The sequence below is a fragment of the Penicillium cinerascens genome (assembly GCF_028974065.1).
Source record: "Penicillium cinerascens strain IBT 15544 chromosome Unknown scaffold_4_segment0_segment0, whole genome shotgun sequence".
Lineage (NCBI taxonomy): Eukaryota > Fungi > Ascomycota > Eurotiomycetes > Eurotiales > Aspergillaceae > Penicillium > Penicillium cinerascens.
In genome coordinates, this window is record NW_026695297.1 from 2,842,902 (window position 1) to 2,870,534 (window position 27,633).

A 27,633-nucleotide genomic window follows, 5' to 3' on the forward strand; every position below is an offset into this window, starting at 1 on the left:
AGTCATGGCCCGTCCATAGACGCATTTGGCCGTCTTTTCTAGATAAACTGATAGTTGGCAATCCCAAATAACAACGTATCCTGAACCTCTATGCGCGTGCATGCCCAGGTGAAAACTGGCTAAGATTGAGATTCAATAAATATCCTTAACGCCACTTAAAATAATATACCCGCCCTTTGGCGCCCCAATCTCCGGTCCACGCTGTAAGCAAGTGCAATCTAGTATTTACTTCTCACGCAGTCATCCACCGATTCAGCCAATCCCGCGCATAACAATTCAAAATTCCGTCCTCGATAATCCTCAAGCGCCCATTGCGCAGAGTGACACTGTCCCTCTCCGCCTTGTTCGTGACGAACGTCTTCGGCCCAAGAGGCGAGCCCGATAACTTCCCTCCATACATCGCCTCATAATGTCCGATCAGCTTCACAGCCGGGTTGATATGCTCTTCTCCACGCGTCTCGCTCGCACGCAACATCTGCAACCATTTCTCAAAAGGCACAGTCTCAAACTGGAATCCGCTTCGGGCCAAGGACTCCAGTAGAGCTGACCACGAGAACCCTCGCGAGTTGCACACGTTATAAATTGAGTCATCTGCTTCCTTTATTGTGGAACTGGATGTATGACACGCGGTGACCTCTTCACTTGGCGCGGAGCATGTTCTGGTCAGCTCGACGATGGTCGATGCCAGTTTGTCAACCGGGAGCCAGAAACATGTCTGGTCCATGTCGGGCAGTGCCCCGAGCGTCAATGCTGACCGAATCAGCAGTGGAAGTGCTTCACTGTCGTTCCACAGACCCTTCTTTGAATGACCGGACACTTGTCCAATCCGGAGCGAGAAGGCCCTTGCCCCTGATTTGCGTGCGACGCTGACTATGTGCTCGCCGATCAACTTGGATTGTCCGTAACCCATGTATGCGCTGCCTGGGCTCATTGGGTTTTCTTGGATCTCGGCGCATGAGGATGCAAGAGCCGTCGAGATGGACGAGCAGAAGATGACTGTTGCGGGTTCGGGTCGTTGCACAGAGAGGGAGAACTGGATGAGATTGTGGAGACCCCGGATGTGTGGCTCGAATTGTGCGAGCGGAAGATTGAAATTGACCGGCCATGCTGCGTGGATGATCTGTGTCACCGACTCCTTCATGGAGCGGACTAGGCTCTCATTCTCAAGACCGAGCTCGGATTGATCGAGGGAGCTGTTCAGTGCGACGATCTTGGAAGCTTGCTCTGCAGTAATAAAGAGGTCTCTTTCGATCAAACTGCGGAGAACAGCCTCCAATGGGGATTTCCTTCGTGTCAGACAGAATACGGTCGTAACTGAATCGTCGTTGAGCAGCTCGTAAAGAGTGTGGGCGCCAATTGAACCCGTTGCTCCAGTCAAGATCTTTAGCGTGTCAGTATTGCCTGGCGACATGAATAGGATCTGGCTCACTTACCACAGATTTTGTGTCTGGCTTAGTCTCCGGTCGGGGAATGTGTTGTTGGAATGAGGAGTACTTGTGTATCAAGTTGGTCATGGCTTCTGTATCCGTTTCTTCAGATGTGAGATTTTCTCCATTCTGCAAAGCACAAATATGCTCCGCTAGGCGCACAATGCTGCCAGTCTCATAGACTACGTTCTGGCCTACCGTGCCTTTGTCAAAGGAGAAATTCTGGAGAACGAGACGCCGAAGGTGGATGGCCTTGAGACTATCCACACCTTCGGCGAAGAGATCAGCTTTCTCGCTGGAGGGAGAGATTCCGAGACTCTCACGACAGATGTCCATCAGGCAGGATTTTGTGCCTTCAAAGTCTAGACGGAGGCTGCCGTCAACTTGCTCTGCACGAGTGTAAATGCTGTCGATGAGCTCAGCATATTGAAGATACACCTGCGCTCGGATCATGGAGCCCTTGTCGGTCCGAGGGAATTTCGAGGCGTAGGGCAAGACGGCAATCATGTCTCGAGATATCTGAGAGAAACGCTCAGATCGAGCGTTCGCGCCTTCAATTGTCGGCCAGATTGCATCAAGATACTCCTTGTGTGAGATATCTGCAGCGTCGACCTCTTGGGATCGGAAGATCAACAGAGCAGGTGCAGCCTTGCCGATCCCAACCACTACCACTTCATGGATCAAGGCATCCTGCTTGATGTATCCTTCAATTGGCAGCGGAAGAACCTTCTCCCCGTTCACGAGAGTGATGCGATCGTCCAGTCGCGACGCATACTTCCATCGATCTGGGATTGTCGGGTGCGGAGTGAAAACGTCCTTTGAGTGGAACGAGCCCGGCGGTTCATTTGAGTTGGATGTTGTCAATGCAGGGTGGCCTTTCAGATATACACACTCGTAGAGTGAATCGCCAATGGGCTTCATCCAGATGTATTGGCGAATGTTGTCGAAGAATCGCAAATAGTTCCAGTACGGGTCACCTGGAGGTCGAGAAATTGACTCGGCAACTAATCCTGCCTCGGTCCTGGGTGTAATAATCAGTTTATGATTCTTGGAGTAGTCGATGAAACCAAACTTACAAGCCAAATGACCCTCCGAATGAGACGCCTTCGCTCACAAGACGATCGCCCAGTTCGTCTGGACATGGTGCACCTCCGTAAGTGACCAACTTGCACTCGCGTAGCGCTGCAATCCCACGGGTGCTGTCCACCAACAGCTGGAGCATGTAAGGAACAGCTGCCACGGACTCGGGCCGAGCAGTCTCCAGCACAGATACCACCGATGCTGCGGTCAACGGCAACGCAGCATTCCACATGAAGGCTGTCTTTTTCATCCACATTGCCTGCAGTGCAGTAGAGAGACCGTGGAGATGATACCATGGAAGCGGGTTGAACGAAGTCAATCCAGGCCCACGAAGAGGATGGGTCATCAATACTCGATGGGTGAGATATAAAGGTTTCGGCGTGCCGGTAGAGCCGGATGAATGAAGAATTAAAGCAATCTTGTTCTTTTGCGCCTCTGAGCTGCGATTTCGGCGCAGAATCAAGATGGATGATTCAGCGTTGTGGAGAGAGGCATGTGGCATCGGACGGCAGCTCACGAGCTTTCTCTGCAGTATTTCGCCCATGGTTGTACGGATTCTTCCGGTGTTGCCGTAAATTATGATCTCGCAGCACGTGGTGTCGAGCAATGATACACAGGCTTCACCCGATAGACTTGGGGATAGCATCATGACAGTATATCCTAACCGACTGAGGGCGAAGAATGTGATCACCATGTCAAGGTCGGACAGAGTCACGAGGGCTACCGTACACCCGTTTTCTTTGACCTTGGGATTAATCAGCGAAATTCATAGGTGGAAGTAAATGGAGTATTTACCGGCTGAAATCCATCGTTGATCAACACTGTGACTGCCTGGTTGATCATCTCGTCCAGGTCTTGACCTGTATAGTAGGTATAGGATGCCGCATCTTTGTCGGTACTAGGATATGCGAGAATAGGTTGCTGAACAACATCCGATGCTCGAAGTCTGATTAAATCATCGAGAACATGAAGCTGTCCAAATGTTTGGACCAAAGGGTCGATGGTGCTGGACGAGGCAACTGCCGCACTTTGGCCTCCGCGTTGGATACCCATGATGGGACAAGGACTCGAACGCAGAAAGATAGGAAACACGAGAAGACACAACAACAAGGCAGACTAACAGTGGTATTTAAGAATTTCTCGTCTCCATTGCCCCCCTGCTCTTAACTCAGCTCACAAGTCGCACATCTGTTGACTGCATTCGGGATGCTCGGGAGCGTGCTGTGTTTCCGTTTTAGGGCACAAAATAGGCATCCGCCACGCCTCTGAGCCTTGTAGACAGCTCGTTTCCGTCACCTTGGTAGGAAAACATTGATTGATCTGCATCTAGTCGCGAGCCAGACCGCTAGCGTTGACCATAATTTGAAGGTGATGTGACGGGTGGCTATACTCCGAGGCTACAAACAAGCCACGCGCAGGGATCCCTAAGCAAATACCTCCGAAACCCACTGTAGCCACAATCGCAATCAAGAACTTTGCAAATGGGATCGAGCCCGTGAAAAATTGGTTTCCGCTCTGAGTTTCTACTCGCTGGATGTACATGCAACGAACAACCATTCACTCGGGCTTGCAGCGTGATTCGGGGACTAAATTTCTCCTTTTCATGCAGTGCCCGGTTTCCCTCGCGTCTAGCGGGAATGGTTACACTGCAGAGGTGCCTGATCCCCGTCGCGGTTGGAATCAAAATCCCGTTGGGATGCAGCCCAGAAGCCCCCTCCCCATCCACAGCCACAAGGGGAACGAGCTGCCGTTGCGTTGTATTCCAATGGACCTGAATCCGCGCTCTCAATTCTACATGTCTCGACAGTCGGCGCCATGGCAACTGAGCCGACAACTTGAATACTGATGCGAACAGCCCGGCAGCAGCCCGGGAGGTGATGGTTGCAAACCCTTGACCAAACGGCTTGATCTAAAGGATCATTCTCAAGATTATTTGCTGCGGTTTCATCGACTGTCCCACTGAAACGGCTCGGCCGCAGCTGTTACATCCCAGTAGCCATTCGAGACGATCTCAAGCGTCCATATTACTGCGTCCGGATATAGCTGACAATCCTTGACATACGCCAGCCTCCTAGGTCATCGGCTAACTCATCATCAGCCAGCCTGCTCACCGAAAGCGTCGGATGCAAAGAGATCTTATAGCCGATCACTTCACACATTCTGAGATTTGTGACGTGAACATGATCTAATTGAGATCAGACATCCGAAAAATGTCCGTGATAGGATCAGCAAGGCCGGAGTATAACTTGGGAAATGCGATATTGGCCTATACTGGGCCTAGATTCCCACCAAAAGTACCCAGTACCCATCGCCATGGAACCTAATCAACGCTCGGATCTGCATCATCCCGTGTCCGCAAAAGTTTCTTTTCTGGAACGGCGACCGCGGACCAGGATACATAGATCCGAGGCATCGGAATGCTGATGTTCCAGCTGTCCGTCGCTGGAAACGGTCCTGCAGAATCCCATCTGTGGAGCACATGGATCGGATCGCTCCTCTGTTTGCCGGGAGGAATGCTAACCGTCCGATCGGGCCCAGGCATGCCGATCTTACCGACTTTGTTCATTGCTCTCTCACTGCCGGTGGCGAATATGATGAACGGGATAGCATTCTTGAGCTCGCGGAACCCCACCGGACCGTCCCGGTGCGCCGAGGAGCAGAAGGCGGTACGATACCAAGGCTAGGGGTATAGTTGCGACTAGACATGTCACTCCGTTCTAGAAAGTTTAAATGGCTCTGCGGCATTCCTTCAATCTAAGACGATTTTCAGCTAACGGGGAACGCTTCCGGTGCGGTATGTAGGCGGACGCCGACTCCAACGGCGACCAACGGCGTCTCCGGAAGGGATATACACCGAAGGGTAGACCTGGGATAGTGGGCATTGTTGATCCCAGTCGACAATTGCTTAATAGATTCTTGCCTGGCATCAGGGGGATGTTCTCGCATAGCAAAGGAGCGAGATTTAGGTTTGCACTTGATCAAGTAGACTTTATCGTCACCATTCATTACTAACTCTCCATGAAAGCGTGTATGATAAGTCTATTCTATACCAAGAATGCTAAATGTGAAACCAACTAAACCATTCAGGGCCAAGATGAGGAAAAGATGAGAATGATCCGCCCCCCAAATAAAGCCCTAGCATGTCGGACCAACCTTCTGGACCTTTGTGTCTAGCCTCTCCAAGACCCGCTGCCAGGACTGACGAGCTCGTGCGGCATGCTCATTCGGCACGGAGGGCTTGTCCACCTGGGTGGTTCTGGAAAAGACTTCCATACTCACGTATCCGGTGTAGCCCAGACCGTTGAGACAGGCGTCCGCTACCTCGCGAATGGGGAGATACCCGCCCCGCTCCTCTTCGCACGGGAACAGTCGAGCATTCCGTGACCAGGTCAGTAGCTTGGGCAGGCCCGGTGCATCAAGGAAGGGCACCTGTGGGTCGACCCGCTCGCCGTCGGCTAGTTGGACCATCATGACCTTGTCCGGATCGACATCCTGGACGAGCCGCTTCATCGACCGTTGCAGATCCTGGTCCGCGTTCAAAGGTAGTCGTCCCGTCGGGCTGGTAGGATCGGCCCACACACGGGCCGCGATGTTGAACGTGTCCAGACAGATGCCCAGATTCGGCCTGTCGGCCCGCCGAACAATGTCCCAGCAGTCCTCCCACGTATTCACGTATGTGCCCCAGGCTAGGGCCTCGTAGGCAACGCGGACCGGGAATGCCACATCGGCCGCTTGAGCGAGATCGGCCACGAGCCGGTCTCGGTCACCCGTGATCTCAGATGGGTCCAGGAAGGAGGACGGAATGAGAATGAAGAGATCATCGCCCAGGATCTGACACAGCTGCTTCCAGTGGTTCAGCTCGTCGAGGCGCTGGGCATGCTGCTCTAGATCGAGGAGTCCCTCGTAGTGCCGGAAGGGTTGGAGTGCCAATACTCGTAGGCCCCGTTCCGCGCAGAGATCGCGGATGGCGTGTGCGGCGTCGATCTCATAGTCGCGATCGGAGCGGGCCGCAGAGCACTGACAGCGTAGAGTCTTGGCTAACTGCGCTAGATCATCATGGAATAGCTCTAGTCCCAGTTGACCATTCTGGGCAGCGGCCTCGATTTTAGCCGTGATAGAGTGGAGGTTTGCCGCGCCGAGACTAACGGTGGCGATTGCGGGCTGCCACGGCGAGTCGGCATTCGAAGTGGGGGGACTCGGTAGTGAATGCATCGTGAATCGGAATTGCAGAAAAGAACAATATAGCCCACTACACCTCCATTTCCTTCCTCTTCTTATAGAAAGCAAACACTCGGAAAAGGTGATGTCGCTTCGCCCGTTTCCGTGACGATCCCAAAAGGCTCAAGGGGTAACAGCAAATGCAAGGCTCAGGGGTGAGCAAATGCGTCAAATAAGTGGGCCGATGCCGTCGCGAATGGTCCAGAATCCAATTGAATCCATTAGAGCGCCACCCGTATAGCCCACGTCAAGTTCTCCACCACATCCAGATAACTGGTGTGACAATCTTGCTCTTCCTGATACCGTGCTGGTGGCGGCCGAGGCGCTGTTTTCGGGCCGTCCGGTTTCCACTGGAATGGAACTGCGAGGCTGAAGAGTACTGGAATAGAAAGGGAATTGGGAAACAGCGTAACGTTCCGAAAAAAGGTTAACCTGCGTTCGAATGCAACCGTGAAAGGTTGATGCGAGTGTATAAATGGTCTTGTTCGACCGGCTGGAGAGACTCCGTCACTCTTGTTCGTGTTACATGTAGCATATTCACATCTTACCTCCTTCTCTTGGTCATGACGGTCATCACTCCCTTGTACTCGATGGTCAACCGTCTGGGTCAATTGGCTCTGCAGGACGGCTCCGACCCGTCTCCCAAGGCCCACTTCGAACTGCTTCGTATGATCGACCAGTTAAGGTTGGCCGTGGAAACTCCGACGGAAACCGTGCTGCGTCTGATCTACCAGGTAAACTCAATTCACTCGGGACTTTCTCTCAGCTGGTGACCTGACCATACACAGCCTCCGCAGAATGCGGCGCTTCGCGCGGTCGTGGACCTGAAAATCTTTCCTCTCCTGGTCGAGAAGCAGGCCAGAGAGGGTCTCTCTGCCGCGCAACTTGCCGAATTCACCGGTGCCGAGAATGACCTGATCGGTAGGTTCATGTTCATGTGTTATGCGCCTCGGGGGCCTTTGCTGATCTCTTCAAGTTCGGTTAATGCGCGTCATGGTGTCTCTGGGTCTTTGCACCACCCCGACCGCCGAAGTGTACCGAGCCAACGACAAAACAGTAGCTTTGACTCAGCCCATTGGCAGGGATGGAGTGCCGTGCATGTATGTTGGATCCTGTCCGATGTCTGGGGTCGTTTGCTAATCGAGCAGATACGATCTCACGGTCCCAACCCTGAGTAAACTGCCCGAGTATCTGCGAGTCCACGAGTACACCAATCCTCAGGAGTATGCCCGCTCCCCGATGCAATGGGCAGTGGGCCAGAGCCAGTTCGAGTGGTTGGCCAATAACAAGAAGCATCAAACCCTGTTCAACTCGTACATGGCGAGTCGCCGACAGGGACGGCCGATGTGGTTCGACGTGTACCCCGTGGAGCGGCTGATGGGACCCGCCGTGCCTTACGAGGACACGGTCTTTCTAGTGGACATCGGAGGCAATCAGGGACACGATCTGAGCCGATTCCGGCAAAAGTACAGTCATCTCCCCGGGAAGCTGGTTCTGCAGGATTTGCCAAAGGTGGTTGATGGAGTATCCGGCCTGGAGGGGATTGATGTGATGGGATACAGCTTCATGGATCCCCAGCCCGTCAAAGGCGCTCGAGCGTATTACTTCCGCGCCATCTTCCACGACTGGCCCGACCACATTTGCCAGCAGATCCTGCGCAACACCATCTCGGCGATGGCGCCCAATTACTCCCGGATCCTGATCGTGGACTTTGTCCTGCCAGATACCGAGACTCCTCTCATGCAAGCTTCCCTGGATATTCAGATGATGAGCATCGGGGCTGGAGTCGAGCGCTCGGAACGCCAGTGGCGAGATCTACTGCACAGCGTCGGCTTGGAAATTTCAGGGATCTGGAGCCAAAGTCCGGGAATGGAATCGGTGATTGAAGCAGTTCCTCTGGAGAGTACATGACGCGGGTTGGATTTGGGTTCGGGCGTTTTGGAGTATGGGAGAATTGACATTTTGCAATCATAATCTATTTGGTCTATTTCCGATCGTACACTCAATCGAGCATCAAGAGCCCCGATAGTCGAGAAACAGAACTTTCACAATGGAGGTCATTGCAACGACAAGTACTTGGCACCTGCCGCGGCAACGTCGTCTACGACGAGAACACTTCGGAAGTTCAAGCCACGTTGGGCAAACTGCCGTTGCAGAGCCCGTTGATATCCCTCATTCTTCATCAATCCACCTGCTAAGATGATCTCGGACTCCTCCGGCGTGACGCAACTGCTGCATCTGGGGTCAACCAGGCGACTCAATGCGTTGTTGACCAGACTGGTAACTTGGTCTTCCACGATGGCCATGGCAGTCTGGTTGCCAAGTGCTAGTTTCAAAACGGTCTCCGCCACTCCGGCGATGCGGGTCTTGACATTCTGCATGCGATTTTGCGAGAGGATGTCGGTTAGAAGGTCGATGCTGCCGTCGTCCGCGACGTGACAACCCAGTTGTCTGATGATCGCATGTTCGAATTCGCCCAGACCCTGCGAGCGAAGACCCAGAGACATTTCCTCGAGGACACCAAGCGTGTGCTTGATCGCATCCAGACCGATGGAGTACCCGCCACCCTCATCACCGAAGATGTGGCCCCATCCGCCGGAGCGAGCCATGCGCACGTAGCGACCTTCTCTCCGGGTAAAACGCATGGCTACACTTCCTGTCCCTGCGACGAGAACCACCACGGAGGAGCTGTCCTCCGACACAGCTGGGAGCAATTCGACGTCGGTGGTTAATCGGAAGTTGGCCGCCGTGTGGTCAAAGCCAAAGATTTCCGCCAGCTTCGGGGCCAACCTTCCCTGTTGACCAGCGCGATCCAACCCCGCCAGACCAATCCAGACGGATCGGAAGCTGTCCTTCAAATATCCTCGCCACTCTGGCTCAGTCGGCTCTGTGCCGCTCGGCAAGTGCTCCTTCAGTGCATTTTTGGTGGCTCCAATCAATGTGGCTACCACTCCATCCACGTTCCCAAGACCGTCCGTCCTACAGCAGAATCAGTCATCGTGTTATGTCAAAGGGCAAAGAAACATACAGATTACATGGCCCGCCATACCCATGGCTCATGACTCCGTCAGTATCGGTAACTGCTGCAGCACATTTGGTGCCTCCGCCATCGATACACAACACAAACTTCCGAATGATCCCACTGTTCGCTGATCGTGGTTGTGTGGGTCGAGTTACTTTGTCCAATGCAGTAGCAAGCACTCCCCCAGCTGACTGCAGGAGCTTCTCACAGGTCTCCATTGACTCACCCGTTTCAGCAATCAACATCGCGAGCTTGACACTGTGTTTGCTCTTGGAAAGGAGAGCATCCAGCTCCGAATCCGTCATTGAGCCGCATTTTGGGCTAAGCCGTCGCAGCATGTTGCGGGATCGCTGCTCGAGTTTCAAGTTCGATGCCACCATATCGACCATCTGGTCAAATGTTAGAGTGTTTCAATCTGAAGATTCAGTCTGAAGAAAGGCATACCATGTTGCCGTATGTCTTGCCCGTCCGGATCATCGTTCCCGTGCTCAGCATGTTCAAAACCAACTTGGTTGCCGTGCCGGCTTTGAGTCTGGTGCTTCCGGTCACAACTTCGGGTCCAGGAAGGGCTGCAATCAGGAAATCCACATTGCCCGAGAGGCCCATCATCGAGGGAGCTGCGCAAACGACTCCGATGGTGTTGCAGCCCAGCCGCTTCGCAAACGTAAGACACCCGAGCACGTACGGCGTGCGCCCGGAACTCGCGATTCCAATCACGCTGTCGAGCTCGGGATCGAGGCCCAGCCGCTCCATCTCCTCCTCGCCGGCCTGCTCGTCGTCCTCGGCGCCCTCCTGAGCCTCCCGAATGGCGGCATCGCCTCCTGCAATGATTCCAAGAAACTGACTGCGAGGGGCGGCAAAGGTTGGCGGAATTTCTGAAGCATCCAAAATGCCAAGTCTACGCTCTGTTTGTCATTGACTGGATCGGTTGCTTGGGAATGCTCTTCTTACCTCCCGCTTGTGCCGGCTCCCACATACACCACTCGGCCTCCCCGACGCACGCGCGAAGCCAGCGCATCAATGGCACCTGCGATCTCGGGCAAACAGGGCTCAATGCTCGCCGCTACCCGGTGATCGTCGGTGTTGATGACCGTGCACATCTCCAGCGTCGACATGCGGTCGATTTGGACCGTCCGGGGATTGACCCCTTCCGTCTGCAGTTTAGACAGGCTGTTCAGATCCATGATGTCCAAGCCTTCAACTTCGATAACAGAGATATCAATATCTACAAGAATCTTCGGTGCCAGGCCACCCCGCGCAAGGGCCATCGGGATACCGGCGCTAGCCACGGGGCGTCTGTTCCCCAGGATCTCCTGAATTTGCCCGATATGGAGCGACGTCGCGGCGCTCCCCGCTCCCCTGGGCACGATGTTATCACGCCAACCCTGCAGTCCTCGGCTGATTGAACAATTCTGATTCCCCGGCTGGTCCTGATGGGTCCTAATTGGCTCGGATTCACCCCAGATACCACGGCGCGTTATAGGAATCCAGGGGTCCGCCAGGGTCGCAGATACAATACAACAAACCCGTACCTGGGGGGCCCTGGACCGACTCATGTACTTGGTCTCGCTTCCAGTCGAGAAAGTTTGCCTTTCTATTTTTGATTTTTCACTATCCTCCCCTGCGTTTTTGAAGAATAGGCTCGTCACACTATCACCGCTATCATGGAGGACGGAATGAGAGCGCAGGACTCGCCCGTGGTGGATAGCGATGGTCAACAGGACAACCGGTCGACTATCCGTCAAATCTGGACGCACTCGTGGTTTCAAATTCTGCTGATCAGCTTTATCTGTTTCTGCTGTCCTGGAGTGGGTATTTTGAACAACTTGGATTGCTCGCAGAGTGCTAATATGGATTCGCGTAGATGTACAATGCCCTCACCGGGTTGGGAGGCTCTGGTCAGGTCAATCAAACGGTGGCTGCAAATGCCAACGTCGCGTTGCTCTCCGCAACCTCTGCAACCGCGCTGTTCGTGGTTGGGCCGATCTTTGACCGTGTTGGCCCGCGAGTGTGTCTCCTACTGGGCGGGTGGGCCTATCCCTTGTATTCTGGAAGTCTCCTGTGCTTCAACTGTACGCGTATTCAAGCTTGTGGCTGATGAATGGATTGCTAATTGTCTATCATAACAGCTACTGCGAACGGTGCATTCGTTATCGCCGCCGGCGCCATCCTGGGTATCGGCGCGTCCTTCCTTTGGGTTGCCCAGGGTGCTATCATGACGACCTACGTGCCCGAATCGCAGAAGGGACGCGCCATCGCAGCGTTTTGGATCATCTTCAATCTCGGTGGTGGTGTGGGATCGCTCGCAAGCTTTGGAAGTAACTTTCACTCGACCAGTGGAACGGTGTCGAACGGAACCTATATCGCTTTGTTGGTGATCATGGCCATTGGGTGGCTGCTGGGTGTGTTTATTTGCCCGCCGTCCTACGTGCGAGTGGCCCAGCTCGAGGCCACGCCGGTGCCTGAGAAGAATTGGCGCAAGACATTGAGGCAAGCACTGCACACCATCTCCAACTGGCGCGTGCTGTGCATGCTGCCGCTGTTCTTCTCGGCCAACGTGTTCTACTCCTACCAGCAGAACGTGGTGAACGGCATGACCTTCAACATCCGCACTCGCTCGCTCAACGGTGCATTGTACTGGATTGCGCAGATGGCGGGAGGTCTCGTCATCGGCCTGATCCTCGATATGCCCGGACTCAACCGCCGCATGCGCGCCGTCGTTGCCTGGTGCCTCCTCTTTGCAACGGGCATGGGAATCTGGGGCGGAGGATATGCATTCCAGAAGTGGTTTGATCGTCGCACGGCAATGGGTCTCAAGCAGGACGTTGACTATACTGACAACAACGTCTCGGTCGGCCCCATGTTCCTCTACATCTTCTACGGCTGCTACGATGCGTTCTGGCAGTCGTTCTGCTACTGGCTCGTGGGTGCGAGTTCCAACTCCCCCGCCGTGACGGCCATTCTGGTCGGTGCGTACAAGACCTTCCAGGCCGCCGGTGGTGCCATGGCGTGGCGCATCAACGCGCTCGGAAAGCCTGCGATGACGCAGTTTGCCATGGATTGGGGTCTCTGCATGGGCGCCCTCGTGTTCGCCATCCCCGCCGTTCTCACGGTCACGATGACCAGCGAGTCGGAGTCCGAACCGGACGCGTTCGAGGGCACCGAGGTGCGCGACTCCGATGAGAAGGTTCGGGTCGAAATGAAGGCCTAGCGGCAGTTTGTAGCGCGTTCTCGCTTTTTGTGTTTTATAGAAAATCCCAATGGCCTGAAGTCACACATGGCCGAGTTCGCTCATTTGTAGACATTAAGAAACGTATATACACGGACACGCGACCCACGCGGATACGTGGGGATTTTTATTTCACGCACTTCTTCAGCACGGCCGTCTCCATCAACAACTTGGTGTATTGCCGGTGCAACCACTCAATGTGTGCAGGCATAGGACCCGAGTCCGAGTCTGACTTGCCCAGACCCTGGTAGAAGCAGCTCTTCAGAGTGAACTCGGCCACGCCCTCCTCCTGCTTGATCACGGCACCCATCTCGAACAGGCCGTCGGAGGGTCGAACTTCGGTGATTCGAGGAGAGTCTCCACAGCGCACAACGATGCGGTCTTCGGTCTTCTCGAGGACCTGGAAGTGGTCGGTGATGATGGTGCCCACCTCGTAGCTGTTGTCGAGGAGGTCCTTGCGATCCCAGAGCTGGTTGGCGGTCTCGGGGCCCCGGTACTTGCGGGCGAGGTAGGCGCGCTGAGGGATATAGCCTGCAATTGATTTTTGAACGGTTAGGAAGCTGATACGCGAGCGGAGGAGAGTGCGCCGAACTCACCCATGCCACCCCAGACGCCGGCACAGAAGGCTTCAACAAGCTTGCCTTTGTTCTCCAGCAGCGAGGGCTGGATCTGATCGAGCGGGACGCGACGGACGCAGTTGTCGTGTAGCGTCGGGTTGCGGTTGGGGTTGTATTTTTTGAAGAAAGGCGAGGAGAAAATGGGATCGGTGGTGTCCATGGGCTCGAAGACGTCATTGCGCGTGGCACCGAAGAAGACTCCGACGGAGGCAACGGTGCCAGCGATGGACACCTTAAAAAGGCGACTGGCCAGGCCCATCGTGAATGTCTCCGGGGCTAAGAGGGAGCAGGCAGGTGAAGGGGGGAGGGAAGAGGGGGAAAAGAAGGTTGGAAAGTGCCGGAGAGCTGCAACTGCGGGCCGTCACGGAGACTCGGCCCCGTCGCCGATCGGCTTTCACTCGTTTTCGATGCTATATTTTGGGGTAATGGTTATGCAGGGTCGTTCCTTATACTTCTAATCGGTCCACATCGATACCGATCCCTGAATACATATAGAGTTGAAGGAATTGGTTGCTAAAGTGTCGTGTGTCGGTGACCGGCCGGACGGCGCGAATATGTGTTGGCTACTTCGGCGTTGATACCGACGGCACTCTTCAGCCACCCAATTTGCTACTTGAGCAACCATGCTTGCGACTTATGTATCAGCTTGGAACATACATTTCTGTGAAGAATGGAAGATGGCCCAACCTAGGGATAGTTGATGAAATAAAATGATTCCACGTTACAAGTTTGGTGCAATATCCTACCACCTGCGTCGATAGTCACGGTTTGCATCTTGGAGGTGAACCTGGAAAGGGTGCGCAGCGTTTCCCCAAGGACAGCCGCTTGAATAACGGCTGGGTGTTACAATACAAGAAACCGGCGAGGAAGCATCGGTACGTGACGTATATCTGACAGCTTCTCTTGCCCTTGGTGTAACCAGTCAATTGTGATATCCATTAGTTGTACTGAAACTTTACGACCCGCAGACCGCAGCAGGATTCCTTCTACTCATATCGTTCTCTCTCCATGCGTGCCCCACCTGTCGAGATGGATTCGAAAGCAAGACACAGGGCGAGAGCCAGGGAAATTCTCTGGGCAACATATCGGCAAATCGAACATTGCCAATCTATCTTCCTCTCACCCGCCGACTTGCAGGCTTTCGGCGTTGAGGCATATCAAGTAGACATCAAAAACGATGGTGTTCTACAATTTGAGCCTAGTTTCTTCGATCCCCATCCGGCGGGTATCCTTCAAAAATATCCCATCGATGCTGCCGCAAACGACTATGATGTCCGTCGGTTGCCATGCGTTCCTACGCTCCAAGACGCCCTCGAGACGGTACAAAAGAGCCTCCCTGTCCCGGAAGACCCTCTTAGAGCGGCTCAGAATTTGCTTGAGGAGAGACTCAAAAAATACCACTTCTGGGATGACACTCACTGTAGTCGGATTGAAAACCATATCAGATACGAGTTCGGGGCAACACGAAAGGGTGGACCCCTAACTTTTGGTCTTGGTGATCTCCGCGGCTCATGGGAGGGGATGTACGTGAATAACTGAATCCCCGCACTATGACTAATTTATGATACTGAATCTTTCATAGACGCACAACATATGGGGATCCGGTTATGCTTGAAGCAATGCCTCTGGATTGGAAATCCGCGTTATTTCTAGAAGCCCATGACGAAACCTCACCTCTTCCACATGCTATTTGCAGTATCTCTGCGGACGTCGATGCGACACTTGCAGATCAGAACCTTACTCTCCACGAGATGAGAGCTATTATGAGAATGATACTTATTAGAGCTCGTGGGCCTCGCCGAAAATTTCCCATCTACCCAGTGAGTGCGTATAATATATGGCGGAACAGAAGACTAATTACAATTGTACCTTGTAGTTTTTGCTTCTCTCATTTATGGGTAAGCAGCATGGCAGAATCACTCAAATTGTCGTTGAAGAAGGGCGAATTATGCTCCAGTATTCCAAACTCTGGGGCTTTGAGGTCGAAGCTACAGCGCCGTTGGATCTTTTCATTTGCTACATGCTCAGTCAGCCCATCGGACTCAAGAGGCCTTCTTTCGCTGGCTCCCGCTTATGTTTAGATCCCGTTACTGGCATGCCTTTGGCATAGTCGTCGGGGCTGGAGACACACGGGGCACAGCAAGTTCCTATGTCTTTGCATACTTCGGGATTGCTACGATCGTTCTATCTGATATTTGCGCGAACCACTTACGGACTGATCCGTGAGTCATTGCACAGAAATACTGTTTCTCTCACATCTGCCAATCAAGGATAGCTATTGAATACAAAACAAAGGTTAGCTAAAAATTAATATCACTATCTCTGTATCAAATTCCCTTCAAACCAGTGCAGCGGATAAGACCTCGGTGAGTATCAGTGGCTCACCATCGCGCATCCAGTCTTGCTTCTGGGCCTCGTAGCAGCTGCGCTACTCCGAGTCCATCGCTCTGCCCGTGTATGACGGCCTCTGTCATGCGTCGCATCTCGACGACAAGGAGACCTTTCACCGCGTCCTCCACCCGGCCGGGTCCGTCATCCCTGTCTACCGGCCGGTGCAGCTAGCGCTGCTCTCGTCGCAATCCGTGGAGCCCTTCAGGCCATCGGGACGGAGCTGCTGGCCGGCACCATCTACCTGGACCACGTCACGGCGGGCATCCTCGCCCACACTGGCCCCGACGCCACACAGTGCCGGATCGAGACTTTCGCACCTCCTTAGTCTTCAAGAGTCTGGTGAGCGCCCTGGAGGCCGCGTTTCCCGACCTGACTATCCACACCACCGATCTCATGCCTTGGGTGGTGCAGGACTACGGTCCGTGACAGCCTCGATCGTACGCGGTTTTTCGTTACAACTCATTACGACAATTTTGAACCGAGCTAATCCAAAGACATACTAGCGTGTTTCAAAACAGGGTTCGGGAAAGATCTACAAATAGGGGTGAAACTGATTTCGATCCACTCTGTACGAGCCGAGAAACAATGCGTGTGTGTCAAGAGGGGAATCTATTTTCGACTCTCACTGTACAAACGAGCCCATCGTTAGAATGTCGCTTCCTTTTCTAGGAACCTGACCGTCAGTCGAGCTATATCTTCGGAAGCCTGAGCTAACCTAGCATGCCTTGTCCGGAGTTCGGCCGCACATTTTGCCATCGGAAAATCTTGCTTGATCTTTCTGTTGCTACCGTTGATGTCCGTAAGATAAATCAAGTGATAGAAATGCTGGCAGCCGTGATCTTGAAATGGTTGTATCCGAGAAGGTACTTTTTGACGGAAAAGTGGCGTCACAGCCCCGACAGTCCGGGCCAGGGGCGTGCTCGCATGAAGCTTTGAACAGGCGGGCGTTGCCGAAGCCCTGAAGAACATAGCCAAGGTTTTGCTTGCACCTCTTGCCTATCTTCCGGGTTTTCTCCAGCATCTCTTAAAGGGAGTCGGGAACCTTGGGGTCTTTCCGCTCGTGATTGGCCTAGATGCTAGTAAGCGCATTGAGGAGGACTTTCAGAGGCTATCTGAGGAAGCCGTTACGCTCACGCTTGTCACCAGGCTTGCCTTTGATCAAGTCGTACTGGCAGACGCCGCCCGTGGGCCCACAGGGCTGACTCCCAACAACGTCATCTAGCCGAATATCGTGGTCCTCGTCCCATCGAGCGATGCCGCCGTATGCCCACCAAAAGACCAACACGGATGGATGGCAGAGAGCAAGCAGGCTCGAGGCCGTGGTCGCAGCCGAGGTGGTTCCGTAGACCCCGGGGGCCAAAGAGGCAATGACGATGTTGTGCTCTCCCAGGCGACCTCACGTATAAACGTTCGCGTCGGCTTGGTGTCGAGTGAACCCGGTTGGAGCTACCATGTTACTCATCGAGCATCGCTTCTGTAGCGGCCCGCTCAATAGGAAGAGCAGCGATCCAGGTGATCGCATAGGAGTCGGGGCCGGAGAGGGCGTTATGGGATGCCATGGTGCGAAGGAAGCGCATGAGGCTGTCAGATAGGCTGGTGGAAAGATAGGGTTGTACGGTTCGCCTCCGTCCACGAGGAAGCTCGAGCTGAGTCACACGCGGGGAGATGGAGGAGACCTGACTGCGATGAACCGTGTATCACTATCAGTCAAAGGACGAAACCTTGTCATCTGCTATGCAGGACTGGCGCTATCACCTAGTAACGTCCAGCTAGATTCATACTTATTGCATCACACTGTAGAAGGACGGAGGCAAGTTCAAAGGACAAAATCGGGGTGTCGGGGTCAGCCCACAAGAACACGCTCTCGTTAATGGGACACATACGTTGGGGGCCGTAAGCTGTATGCGCTTGCCAGTATGCCCAAACCTTTGTCATGTCGATGGAGTGGCCTTCGCAGCCTGATTATCTCGAGTCGGCCTTCTTTTGAAGACTCTACCCGGAAGAAGAAAAAGTCCGCAAGGTCGATCATGGAGTTTATCAGACTCTGCTGATAGTTTTGCCCGGCTGTTGGTGAAGGGGCGGCGCTTAGTGAACTCTCAGGGTATAGGCTGCTGGAACCGCCTCTTTGCCCACCTTTTGTGTAGATCAGCAGAAATGAGGCCACGCAAGCTACAGAGTTGCAGATACGAGCGTTTGTACCTGCGGTAGCCTGTAGGAACCGTAAGCAGAGCTCAGGAGTCACCCTACGTGTTCCTGCTCAATAAATATTGGACGAGAAAACACTGACAGAAAGTCAAAGGGGCAACACTATATTGATACTGTGACCCCTGAATGAAATGGTTATGGAGTGTAGACGTGGTTAAACGGTGTAGTGAAAATTGGCTGGTTAAACAGAGCCGTGGTTAACGGGAACGCCCAGTAAACAGTAGAAAGCCTAAGTCGAAAACGGTCAACAAAAAAACGGTTAAGAAGGGTGGTCAACAGACGTGATCAAGGAGTGATGAGCGGCAGATGCCCCAACAACGGTCAGAAATTACCGTTCACGCTGACTTTGAAACTTTGACCTTGGGTGAGTGGCACTCTGCCCCGTCATCCTCGGCTTATTATGCGTTTATCTGACATATTTATTGAACAAGAGTTTGAAGCAATACGTCCCTATGCAGAGACAACCTCCTAACGGTCTTTTTTTTATTTCACCCTTCCCCTGAAGATTCGCCAGTTCACATTGAATACGCTTGTCGGAAATGAATGAGAGATTTGATGAAGTCTAAAGTATTTGAAAATTGACGTACAAACGCCGTCCGCTAGTCTACGGTAGGCCTCGCCTGTTACCGTCAGGCAAGCTAGAAGAGGGAAAAGATCTCAATTAGGTCCTAAAGAACTAAAACATCAAGTTGAAGAGAAAAGGAAAGAGAGATAAGGCAGGGGCCGCAGGGCAAGAAAGCTCCTTTAACCTCTCTTGCTACAAACGGCACTTCTCCTGAAGCTTCCTGCACAGATCGAGGCTTCCTGCATAGATCATTCTAGAATAAACAAGCAAACAATCCTCCACCAACTGGTCCATGGCCCCAAGACTACCATGTGACCCGGTCACATCGCCATGGCACCGCGCGGAATCGTAACCGAACTGCATTTTCGCGGTTCGGACCAGCAGTTCCACAAACAGGACAAACAGAAATATATATCTATATTTTAAGGTAAAATAGGTAGTCTATATATATTCTAAAGTAGTAATGTTAGGCCCTAGAGGCTTTTTCAATAGGAATTAATCACAAGAACTAGTAACATAATAATTATTTGTATTGTATAGATGCGTATAGTGAGATAGTGCAGTTTAGTGAGGTGGGGGTTTAACTGGGTTGAACCCCTTAGGTACATAAGTGACGTATAAACGCTGATTGGGACCCAGGATTAATCAGGATTTCTCTGCGTCCCAGGCAACTTTTTCTGGGTCCCAGTCAGCGGGCCCCCGAAATATGTCGGAATGAACAGCCTATGGACACCGGGTAGCGGTGTAGGAGAACATTTTTGTATGCATTTCCCTTAGAAACAGTTCTCAGGAGAAGTATATAAATATCCCCCTGAGAACGAGCAGAAAAGATTATCAGAATTTACTATTACTTATCTGTCCATCTTCTTTTCGTCTGATCATCTACCCCCTTTATTTCTCAACAAATTGGAATATATTTTCTATTTGGTACGGCGCTATCGGTTGGATCATTATTGACAACTTTGTCTTCGCCCTTCGGCAGGCAGTGCTTCTATTGTTGGCCTTACATCGCTCGTCTTCGAGCAAAGCCAGTATACAACGAGGAAGCGAGACAGAGCCGCTCTTGGGGCATCCCGCAGAGGAATAAACGTCTAGTTGTTGTTAGTTACAGAATTTAAAATTAGCAATTTATTTGTGCCGCTATGCTACCTAAACAAGGATCTCATTCAACTAGTGTAAACTCGATCCAGTTACTAGCCGGCACCACAAGCTTAGGTCGGCCTCCATTATCTGTCGGATTGCGGACCTTAGCATCAATCCACACCAAAGTATCTTCATGATCTTGATAATGTCCCCAGTCCCACCAGTCAAGCGTAGCTCCCTTGAACCCGTACCGGAATTTTTCGCCGGGCGCTACATTCTTCGGGAAATCACTCACCTCCCGCGTGAATGACCACGACTCACTAGGCATCAGGGCCACGAAATCGTTCTGGTCGTTGCGGCCAACATTTACCGGAACAGAAGTAGAAAATCTGTAATCGTGGTGCGTAAACAGGCCCCCGAGTTCATATGGACTCCACTGGTCTTTTCCTCCAAAGTAAAGCCTGAATCCATCCTGGCGGCGATCGAGATCCTTGAACATAAACGTATGAATTATAACCGGCTTTCGGTCTAGGGCATTCGGAGCTGCATCATATGAGAGTGTGACTGTGACAGGATAACGTAATCTGCCTGCTGGAGTGCGATCTTTCGTCGATAACGTACTAGGTCCAGCGATGCTCAGGCTGAAAACAGGGGCGCCACTCATCCTGGCAGGTGCCAAAATGGATCCGGGCGAAGGTGGCAATGGGCCCAAATCGTCTATGTCGCTTTCAACATCGATAATGTCCAGTGACTGTCGTGGCCCGCCGGGGAGTACCACCACAGGGGACTTGGGGCCGAGTTTGCGGTTACTGTGCTCCGCTAATGTGCCCCAGTCCCACAAATGAATTTGCCCCCCCACCCAGAAGATTTCGTAAAACTGTCCTGGTAAGAAGGAGTCGAAGTAGATAGATGGCAAGGCTACCTCCCAGAAAACGCTGGCGCCTGGGTTCAGTTCTTTGAAGCACGAGTTTGACGTGGAAATTTTTCGTGGGTGGAAGGGTTTTGCCCGCAACTGCTCAAGGTCGACTTGCACAGGCTGCAGGTCGTTCGTGAATGGATAATTATAACGAAGCAGCATTATGCCCGGCTGGCCAAATCCATCTTCAATAGGGTCCCAGTGGACAATGCATGGTTGTCTTTGGATATCATCTGCATCCCGCGTGATTATGAAGGTGATAGGGTACCACGCTTGAACGTTGATATCTAGATCCGGTTTCGCTTTAAAAGTAAGAGTGAGGCGGGGGGATCCAGATCTGTTTAGCTTAGTTTTTGTGGGATAGCTCGTCAGGGAGCATCATACGGTCTGTCTACGGCTGAAAATCTCGTGAATGGTGAGTACTGGTCCATTTGTGCCGTAGTCATATGAAATCGTGGAGGTGGAAATTTGTTGGGTGGACAGAAAAGGCACGGCCATCAATTTGGTGGGAGTGAGTCAAAACGGTCACGTGGGCGGTGCAACCTGTCAGAGCACGTAATATAAGGGCCAATCAGCGGTGAAAAGAACTCTGTATTGCTATACCCCTGAATCTGGCAATTTAACGTATTTCCCAAGCGAGTGGTCAGCCAAAGTCGACGGTGGTAGGGAAAGCTAAGATCATGACGTTTGAGGACATTGCAGTGGCAAAAAGAAAGCGGGAAGAAAAAGAAGCAGCGCGAGAAGCAAAGAGGAGGAAGAAACGGGCTGAACCGAGTCAAATTAGTGACAACCTGCCACATGCAGAGAAAAATCATCGCCATGAACCGTCGATGAGGATAGAGGATTATTGCTCCGTTCTCCAGTTTGATTGAGTTTGAAATTTCTTGTTAAAGATAGATTTATGGTCGAAATTAAATATAGCTCCATATCATGTAAAACCTGAATCCTATATCCAGGCACGATGACCCGTCAATCCCGAAGACAAAACGTGACTAATTGGACACAAGGCTACAGTATTATCAACACTGCTTTATCTTGTCTCGCATCACCACATGTATGGTCACGCCACCTGACAATGTTGGCACAACTGGATCCCTTCTCAGTCTCAAGGCTAAAAGCTTGGTGAGATCGAGTCCCGCTTTTTCCACAGTCTGGGTGGTGGGCCCTACACATTTTTACTTTGCAAGTGCGAAAATTCTTCCGATGTACGTGAAGTTTGAGCGGTGATGGAGGGATACACATGAAACCTAAAAAGTTTAAGTGCCTAACGCCTTTTTTCGGCTTTGTCGTGCATCGACGGCCGATTGTCGACGCCATGCCAGAGGGTGATTCTGATTGCGCATACCAAGTGGGTTCTTGTATTACTTGTGTGCGACAAAATGGATTAATTACACATTATTAGTATCAATGGCCAAAGTTCCCATTTGCAGACTTTAATAAGGAGAGCCACTCAAAGGGCATGGTTCTTCAAGCCAAAAGTTGCGCCGGATGATTTGACTTTTCCTTTCTCTTACATCATTGAATAGATATAATAGAGAGCCCACACCCCCATAATTAATACTGTGCTTCCAATTTTCAAGATCCAGCGGGAACTTCACTTGCTCCAAATCAAAAATCATGATCTCCCCCGTGTCGCAGAGAAAGAAGTTGTCCAGTCGCTGGTCCAAATATTCCGCGCCATGCGAATGTAGAAGATTCATGGCTTTCTCAAGCTGACGTTGAAGCTCCTTCAAAGAAATAGGAAGCGTGCTATGAGCAAGTTCATGTAGTGTTCTCCCAATCACCTCGGAAAGGATGATAACAGGACTGTCGTTGAAAGTCCCTTGGCCGAAAAAAGTGGGAATAACCCGTCCTTGTAGGCTTTTCAGTCTCTCATAGGCTTCTATCTCTTGTTTAAATTCATCGTGCCAATCTTCTTTCATTTTCTTGATGATTACAACGGTCGGAAGACCGTGTAAATCCTGGCATGTTTCTAAATTCAGGCGATATACTTGGCGACGTGGATCCAGGTGTTGGATAGTTTCAGCACGGATAGGGACCGCGTTAAAAAAAAAAACCCTTCTGCAATATGAGAGATAATACAAAACTGAGGAATGAATGGCTACATACCTGGGGTTGCATTTTCCCAAAATCGATTTCCATGGCAAAAGTCGCATGGAAGTTGATGTAATCATCATCAAGCGGGAAGGGGGATAAGTCATCCTATTTAAGTCCCCATCTAGGCGGGTTAGAGCACTCTATGACTAAGCCACCAAAGGGATCTGTGGGCTAATGATTGGTCCCTCGCTGATCGTCAAATGCAAGGGGCATTTTAGGGGGAAAAAAGGGAGACTCATCAATATTGGTATTTTCACATAAGATCCGGCAGAACACTAACTAAATAGCAAAACTCATCGTGACCAGATAAAACAATTCTCAGTATCACAAACTGTTTCGTAGCCATTTGTCCAATACCAATAGCCTTCCCAGCGGCCATTCGATCGAAAACGCCATCTAAAATCACGTCTCCACCCCCTTGGGGTTTGATATCTATGCCCATTATGGCCGTATCATGATGGTATCCCCGAAAAATATTCAAATTCCCGAACCAAGTTGTCAATTTTGACCTCTAATGGCGCTCTTTCCAATACACCTCTGACAGTTTGAGACCCCAAACGATCAGCCATGGAAGGTGTTCTATGGTCAGGACCAAGGGATGTGTGGACATCTTCAAAACTGGCGTGCCCTGGCCTTGGTCCATGGTAAATAATATGTTCAAATCTCGGGAATTCATCTGTCCACCGTTTGGCGCTAGTTGAAGTTTCGATATCGGCCCATGCAGGTGGAGGTGCATGCGTTAGGAGAAGGTCATGTACGGTCGGCATCCTGACAACAGCTAAATGCGGATGGAGAGAAGTGGAGGCACGACGGAGCCTAGATATGACATAGCAGTCTAGAAATAACGCATGCAGATGATGAGTTCAGCAGACAAGAGTTGCGGATGTAGATATTTATAATGTCCACAGGAGTATTGCCGCTCGGGCGTCAGTGTCACGCTAAATTTGTTACAGCCCACTGATTTTGCTACGCTAAAGAAAGGCGCTTGATCAAAGTATTAAAATTATGAGACAAAAGGCTAAAGTTTCAGATTTTTTGGAAGCCCGTGACCATCGTGTCATACGTATTTGGCATGTTGCAAAGCACGCAAGGTCAAAAAACGCTTCGTAGGGAAGCTCCCAACGTCCCAGTAAGCGAATCGAGGTTTTTCACGCGGTCGCATTTCCAGGCGAACTCACTCCCCTACCCATTTGGATCGTCGAGGTATTACTTCCTCGCACTGTAAGCTCGCACGTAAGCGTAATATTCCGCCAGGCACGAAGGGACGCATGTAACTTGGATTTCCAGGGTTAATGCACAAAAGCGAAAAGAGCTTGTTGGCCAGTCACTAGCCGCTGGATACCACCGATCACATCCGGGTGAGCGCTTAATCCAGTGGCAAGAAAGCCATTTTTTGCAAAGGGTAGAACAAAATCTTTAAGTCCCTTTTCTTCCGGGTCCGTAAGATAACGCTGTTTTTCGGCTTTCTCTTCCTTCGACTGCCGCCCGTTGGCGCGATGCTAGAGAGTGGATGCTAGGACGTTAGTATATCCTGATTTAGCAGACTATATGATATAGTCAGAAGAGTCGCTTAATCTAGATAGAGCTAGTGTTGCTGGGTCTATAACACGCATAGATAGATTTAGTGTCGCAGTGTCAAACACTACGAGACGGGAAATAGCCCTAAACGGAAGATAGCAATAGTTATTTTTAGCTCGGAGAATGATATTCCTGGGCCGAGAGCTTATCGCTATATTTAGATCTAGCGGATCAAGGTATCTCCGAAAGTGTAACGTCGTACCTACCCCGTGAAATATACTAGAATAAGTACCGACGCGTATATAATAGACGCGGATTTCTAGAAATTTATATATAGCGATATATATATATAATAGCTGAAGCAGCTTCTCTATGCCTACTTTGCTTAGAAACTAGAGTAGAAAGGAGGATGAGATGTCTACAGCGTATGTTTGACCTGTTCGCGATCCAATAGAGTTTCCAGGGGTCAAGGTTCGCCATTATCACAGCCCCGCTTATTGGACTTAATCTCGAAAGTAACTTGCTCGTAGTAAAGAGCAGATGGCTAAATGAACGCCTGATGAGTTTGGCGAACTGGCTACCCAAGATGGTGGATAATTCTCGGTCGGCGAGGAAAGTACCTCTGCAATACTTCGGCACGGTTACCCCGCTCGTTACGGTATACATACGTTACTTAATATGGAATCTGCCCGTCCCTGTCAGTCACAGAGATCATAAAGTTTAACTGCTTATCGCCATAGGCCGCCCCCAACCAAGATAGGATGGGTCGGCTACTTACCCCGTTTCACCAAGATGATGCGATTCGTTTATAGCCCGGCCTGGACTCCGAACCAATATACTTACACCAATCGCCAGCCATCTATACAGTACAAGGCGACTGGGACTACAGTATACAGTAGAATTCGAAAACAGATTACGCCACGCTTTCTTTCCCAGCGCCCAACCCAGATCGCACTAAGCTAAGTTCGGTCTCTCGGGTACAATAGATCAACAAACATTACAGTAATTACAGTTTCCGGCACTGGGCAGACCATACTTGCCGAAACGCCCCGTGGCCATATAACAGAGTTCGAAAACAGATTACCCCTCAGACACTCTCAGTTGGGTTGGTTTCTCGGGCCGTAAAGTACCCCTCGGACGCTGATCGTTTGTTTTTCGGTCTGTGCCATAAAGACGCTAGGCCATATAAGGTTACTATGAAAACAACAACTGCCTAGTAGTATCCTGGTATATAACGTATGGGGATTTAATATCCTTTGAGTCATTGTAAATTATCGTATTCTCCTGTGGAAAGTTCTAAGAAGGGACCTCAAAGGAGTGGGGGAGATCTGACAATCTAGCTTGTGGTGGTGACCCGCTTGTGAAATACGTTAACATGTTTTCTGTAAAGGACGGCGTCATTCCTAACCCGGAGGCTGGTTTAATCCGAGCCGGTAAGACGAGTGATAGATTAGAGTAGTTATGATTTGTATGATACATCCTTTTGGACCCTTTCAAGTAGAAGACCTGCTACAGCATTCATTCCGTCGAGATTCGGGTGAAGGATGGGTCCGCGTCGAATCACCGATGAAAGGTCAAAACCTCCAACCCATGGTTCTTTGCTGCCAAGTGCGTGTCCTAGGCTGAGTTCGTGGACTGGTACTCTCTCACACCAGTCGCATCTACTTTCCGCTACAAGAGAATAGGCATTGTGTAGTGTAGAGGCGACTCCACGATGATGCTCCAGTCTCTCGTGATTGAAAGCAATATCCTGACCAGGCCGTGTGTCAGGTCCTAGGACAGCGAGGTATTCAACAAGAAAAATGCGAGCTTTGGGGGCTCGTTTGTGTATTTCGTCGAGGACTCCGCCTAGTCTGTCAGCCAATTCACTTGGAGACAACGGATCAGACGTTTGTGCTGGTGATTGGGAGACAACAGCCGATCTTAACGCCCTTAACCCTCTAATGAGGGTATTGGTGATTGCTCCTGGTATAGTTGCAGCCCAAGCGTCGGAAAGCATGCCACCAATGTAGTTGATATCGTTGCCACCAGCAGTAACGGTGATGATATCCGCATCGTCGGGCAGATTCGAGAGTTGAGTCGGGAAGGTTTCCCTAGCAAACGGGGCAGTTTGTTGGTCGACTGTTATGTTGAGAAGGGTTGCGCCAGAAACAGTGAGGTCAGTGAGCTCGGCGTTTAGCTGTTGCGCCAGGAGATGAGGGTAGTTCTGCCCTGATCGCATGGCAGCGCGTGGTCCGATTTGAGGGGGGATGCCAGGGCCAGCGGCAAATGAGCTTCCTAGGCTCGCAATTCGGAGCTTTCTATTTCCAGGCTCCATCATATTATTAGAAATCTAAATAGCAAAGAAAAGGGAGGTTTTCAGAAGACACTAGTCGTGGGGTTGAGTTGTGATTCCCGAGGATGATCGGTTTCTATTTCTGGAGGCCGTGATTTTCGGAGAAACTTGATACCGATTCCATGAGGGTCTAACCGTCTCTTGGTAAGCAGCACCCCAACAGCCCTGAGACGGTTACGTGCAGTAACATGGACAAAAAAATAAAGCCTAATACGGAATAGCGCGCTTTTGGTGGTGTGCGAGAAAGAATGGAAGTAAATCTGACTTCAGATATTACTGTAGTTCTCTATAGCCTTCACGAATTGATAAGAAGCGCTGGGAAGAGGAGGTTGCAGACAAGCAGAAGCCAACGAACACAGAGAGATCTAAGAAGCGGTATCCATGCCCGGGATTTCAAAGATCACATAGATTCCCAGGAAGCAAAGAAATTGAACGTATCTGGGAACAAACAAGAATTCGGTATGAAATGACCTTTAGGGCCCGGTTGACGCGGTAGAACGAGAACGTGTTTCTCCCTCACCAATGGTCTATCTCAATCTTTCAGAGAATCCCGTGTTTCCTGGTGCCACCTAGTTAGAGGAATCCATCGATATTATTCAAAATCAAATCTAACGGCATGTTTGGTTGAAATATGCATTTGAATAGCTACAAAGTCTATTTTTTGACGTCGAGGTCAAGCGTTTGTAGCTGACCCATACCATCTTAGCGTGAGGCGGCCCATGGCGGTATAAGTAGTACAAGAACTCCACGACCCACCCACTTTCTTGTTGTTGGAGCTCATTTCACTTCCCCAAATGCCGCTAGTAATCGGATAGTTCGTCTTGCCAGACGCTGTCTCCTACTTTTCCAGTCCATTTCCGCATCCAGTACTCTTCGCAATATAGGAATCCTAGATTCCATTTGTGTGCATCTGATAGTCTACCCAGCCGA

The 27,633-nt window shown here is 51.3% G+C and overlaps 9 protein-coding genes across 9 annotated transcripts; 3 read left to right on the forward strand and 6 right to left on the reverse strand.

Annotated features, from left to right (window-relative positions):
* Positions 1 to 232: 232 nt before the first annotated feature.
* On the reverse strand, positions 233 to 3,560 carry N7498_009019 (AMP-dependent synthetase/ligase; the record flags this gene model as incomplete). Its single annotated transcript, XM_058456081.1, has 4 exons — positions 233 to 1,381; positions 1,434 to 2,448; positions 2,504 to 3,252; positions 3,303 to 3,560. The coding sequence occupies 4 exons, from the start codon at positions 3,558 to 3,560 to the stop codon at positions 233 to 235; spliced, it is 3,171 nt and encodes a 1,056-aa protein (XP_058306069.1).
* Positions 3,561 to 5,642: 2,082 nt separating this feature from the next.
* Positions 5,643 to 6,719, reverse strand: N7498_009020 (sugar phosphate isomerase/epimerase family protein; the record flags this gene model as incomplete). Its single annotated transcript, XM_058456082.1, has 1 exon — positions 5,643 to 6,719. One exon carries the CDS (start codon positions 6,717 to 6,719, stop codon positions 5,643 to 5,645), a length of 1,077 nt encoding a protein of 358 aa, XP_058306070.1.
* Positions 6,720 to 7,288: 569 nt separating this feature from the next.
* Positions 7,289 to 8,636, forward strand: N7498_009021 (uncharacterized protein; the record flags this gene model as incomplete). The annotated part of the gene is made up of 4 exons (XM_058456083.1): positions 7,289 to 7,459; positions 7,514 to 7,646; positions 7,702 to 7,825; positions 7,874 to 8,636. The coding sequence occupies 4 exons, from the start codon at positions 7,289 to 7,291 to the stop codon at positions 8,634 to 8,636; spliced, it is 1,191 nt and encodes a 396-aa protein (XP_058306071.1).
* Positions 8,637 to 8,782: 146 nt separating this feature from the next.
* Positions 8,783 to 11,015, reverse strand: N7498_009022 (putative glucokinase regulator family protein; the record flags this gene model as incomplete). The annotated part of the gene is made up of 4 exons (XM_058456084.1): positions 8,783 to 9,704; positions 9,754 to 10,136; positions 10,192 to 10,645; positions 10,699 to 11,015. 4 exons carry the CDS (start codon positions 11,013 to 11,015, stop codon positions 8,783 to 8,785), a joined length of 2,076 nt encoding a protein of 691 aa, XP_058306072.1.
* A 396-nt stretch (positions 11,016 to 11,411) lies between these two features.
* On the forward strand, positions 11,412 to 12,958 carry N7498_009023 (putative MFS transporter; the record flags this gene model as incomplete). The annotated part of the gene is made up of 3 exons (XM_058456085.1): positions 11,412 to 11,555; positions 11,612 to 11,819; positions 11,877 to 12,958. The coding sequence occupies 3 exons, from the start codon at positions 11,412 to 11,414 to the stop codon at positions 12,956 to 12,958; spliced, it is 1,434 nt and encodes a 477-aa protein (XP_058306073.1).
* Positions 12,959 to 13,103: 145 nt separating this feature from the next.
* Positions 13,104 to 13,852, reverse strand: N7498_009024 (uncharacterized protein; the record flags this gene model as incomplete). The annotated part of the gene is made up of 2 exons (XM_058456086.1): positions 13,104 to 13,507; positions 13,573 to 13,852. 2 exons carry the CDS (start codon positions 13,850 to 13,852, stop codon positions 13,104 to 13,106), a joined length of 684 nt encoding a protein of 227 aa, XP_058306074.1.
* A 749-nt stretch (positions 13,853 to 14,601) lies between these two features.
* Positions 14,602 to 17,464, forward strand: N7498_009025 (uncharacterized protein; the record flags this gene model as incomplete). Its single annotated transcript, XM_058456087.1, has 8 exons — positions 14,602 to 15,116; positions 15,176 to 15,413; positions 15,470 to 15,620; positions 15,704 to 15,815; positions 15,941 to 15,959; positions 16,014 to 16,421; positions 16,925 to 17,149; positions 17,207 to 17,464. The coding sequence occupies 8 exons, from the start codon at positions 14,602 to 14,604 to the stop codon at positions 17,462 to 17,464; spliced, it is 1,926 nt and encodes a 641-aa protein (XP_058306075.1).
* Positions 17,465 to 19,916: 2,452 nt separating this feature from the next.
* On the reverse strand, positions 19,917 to 21,199 carry N7498_009026 (uncharacterized protein; the record flags this gene model as incomplete). Its single annotated transcript, XM_058456088.1, has 3 exons — positions 19,917 to 20,401; positions 20,459 to 21,090; positions 21,138 to 21,199. 3 exons carry the CDS (start codon positions 21,197 to 21,199, stop codon positions 19,917 to 19,919), a joined length of 1,179 nt encoding a protein of 392 aa, XP_058306076.1.
* A 4,628-nt stretch (positions 21,200 to 25,827) lies between these two features.
* On the reverse strand, positions 25,828 to 26,688 carry N7498_009027 (SGNH/GDSL hydrolase family protein; the record flags this gene model as incomplete). Its single annotated transcript, XM_058456089.1, has 1 exon — positions 25,828 to 26,688. One exon carries the CDS (start codon positions 26,686 to 26,688, stop codon positions 25,828 to 25,830), a length of 861 nt encoding a protein of 286 aa, XP_058306077.1.
* Positions 26,689 to 27,633: the final 945 nt, after the last annotated feature.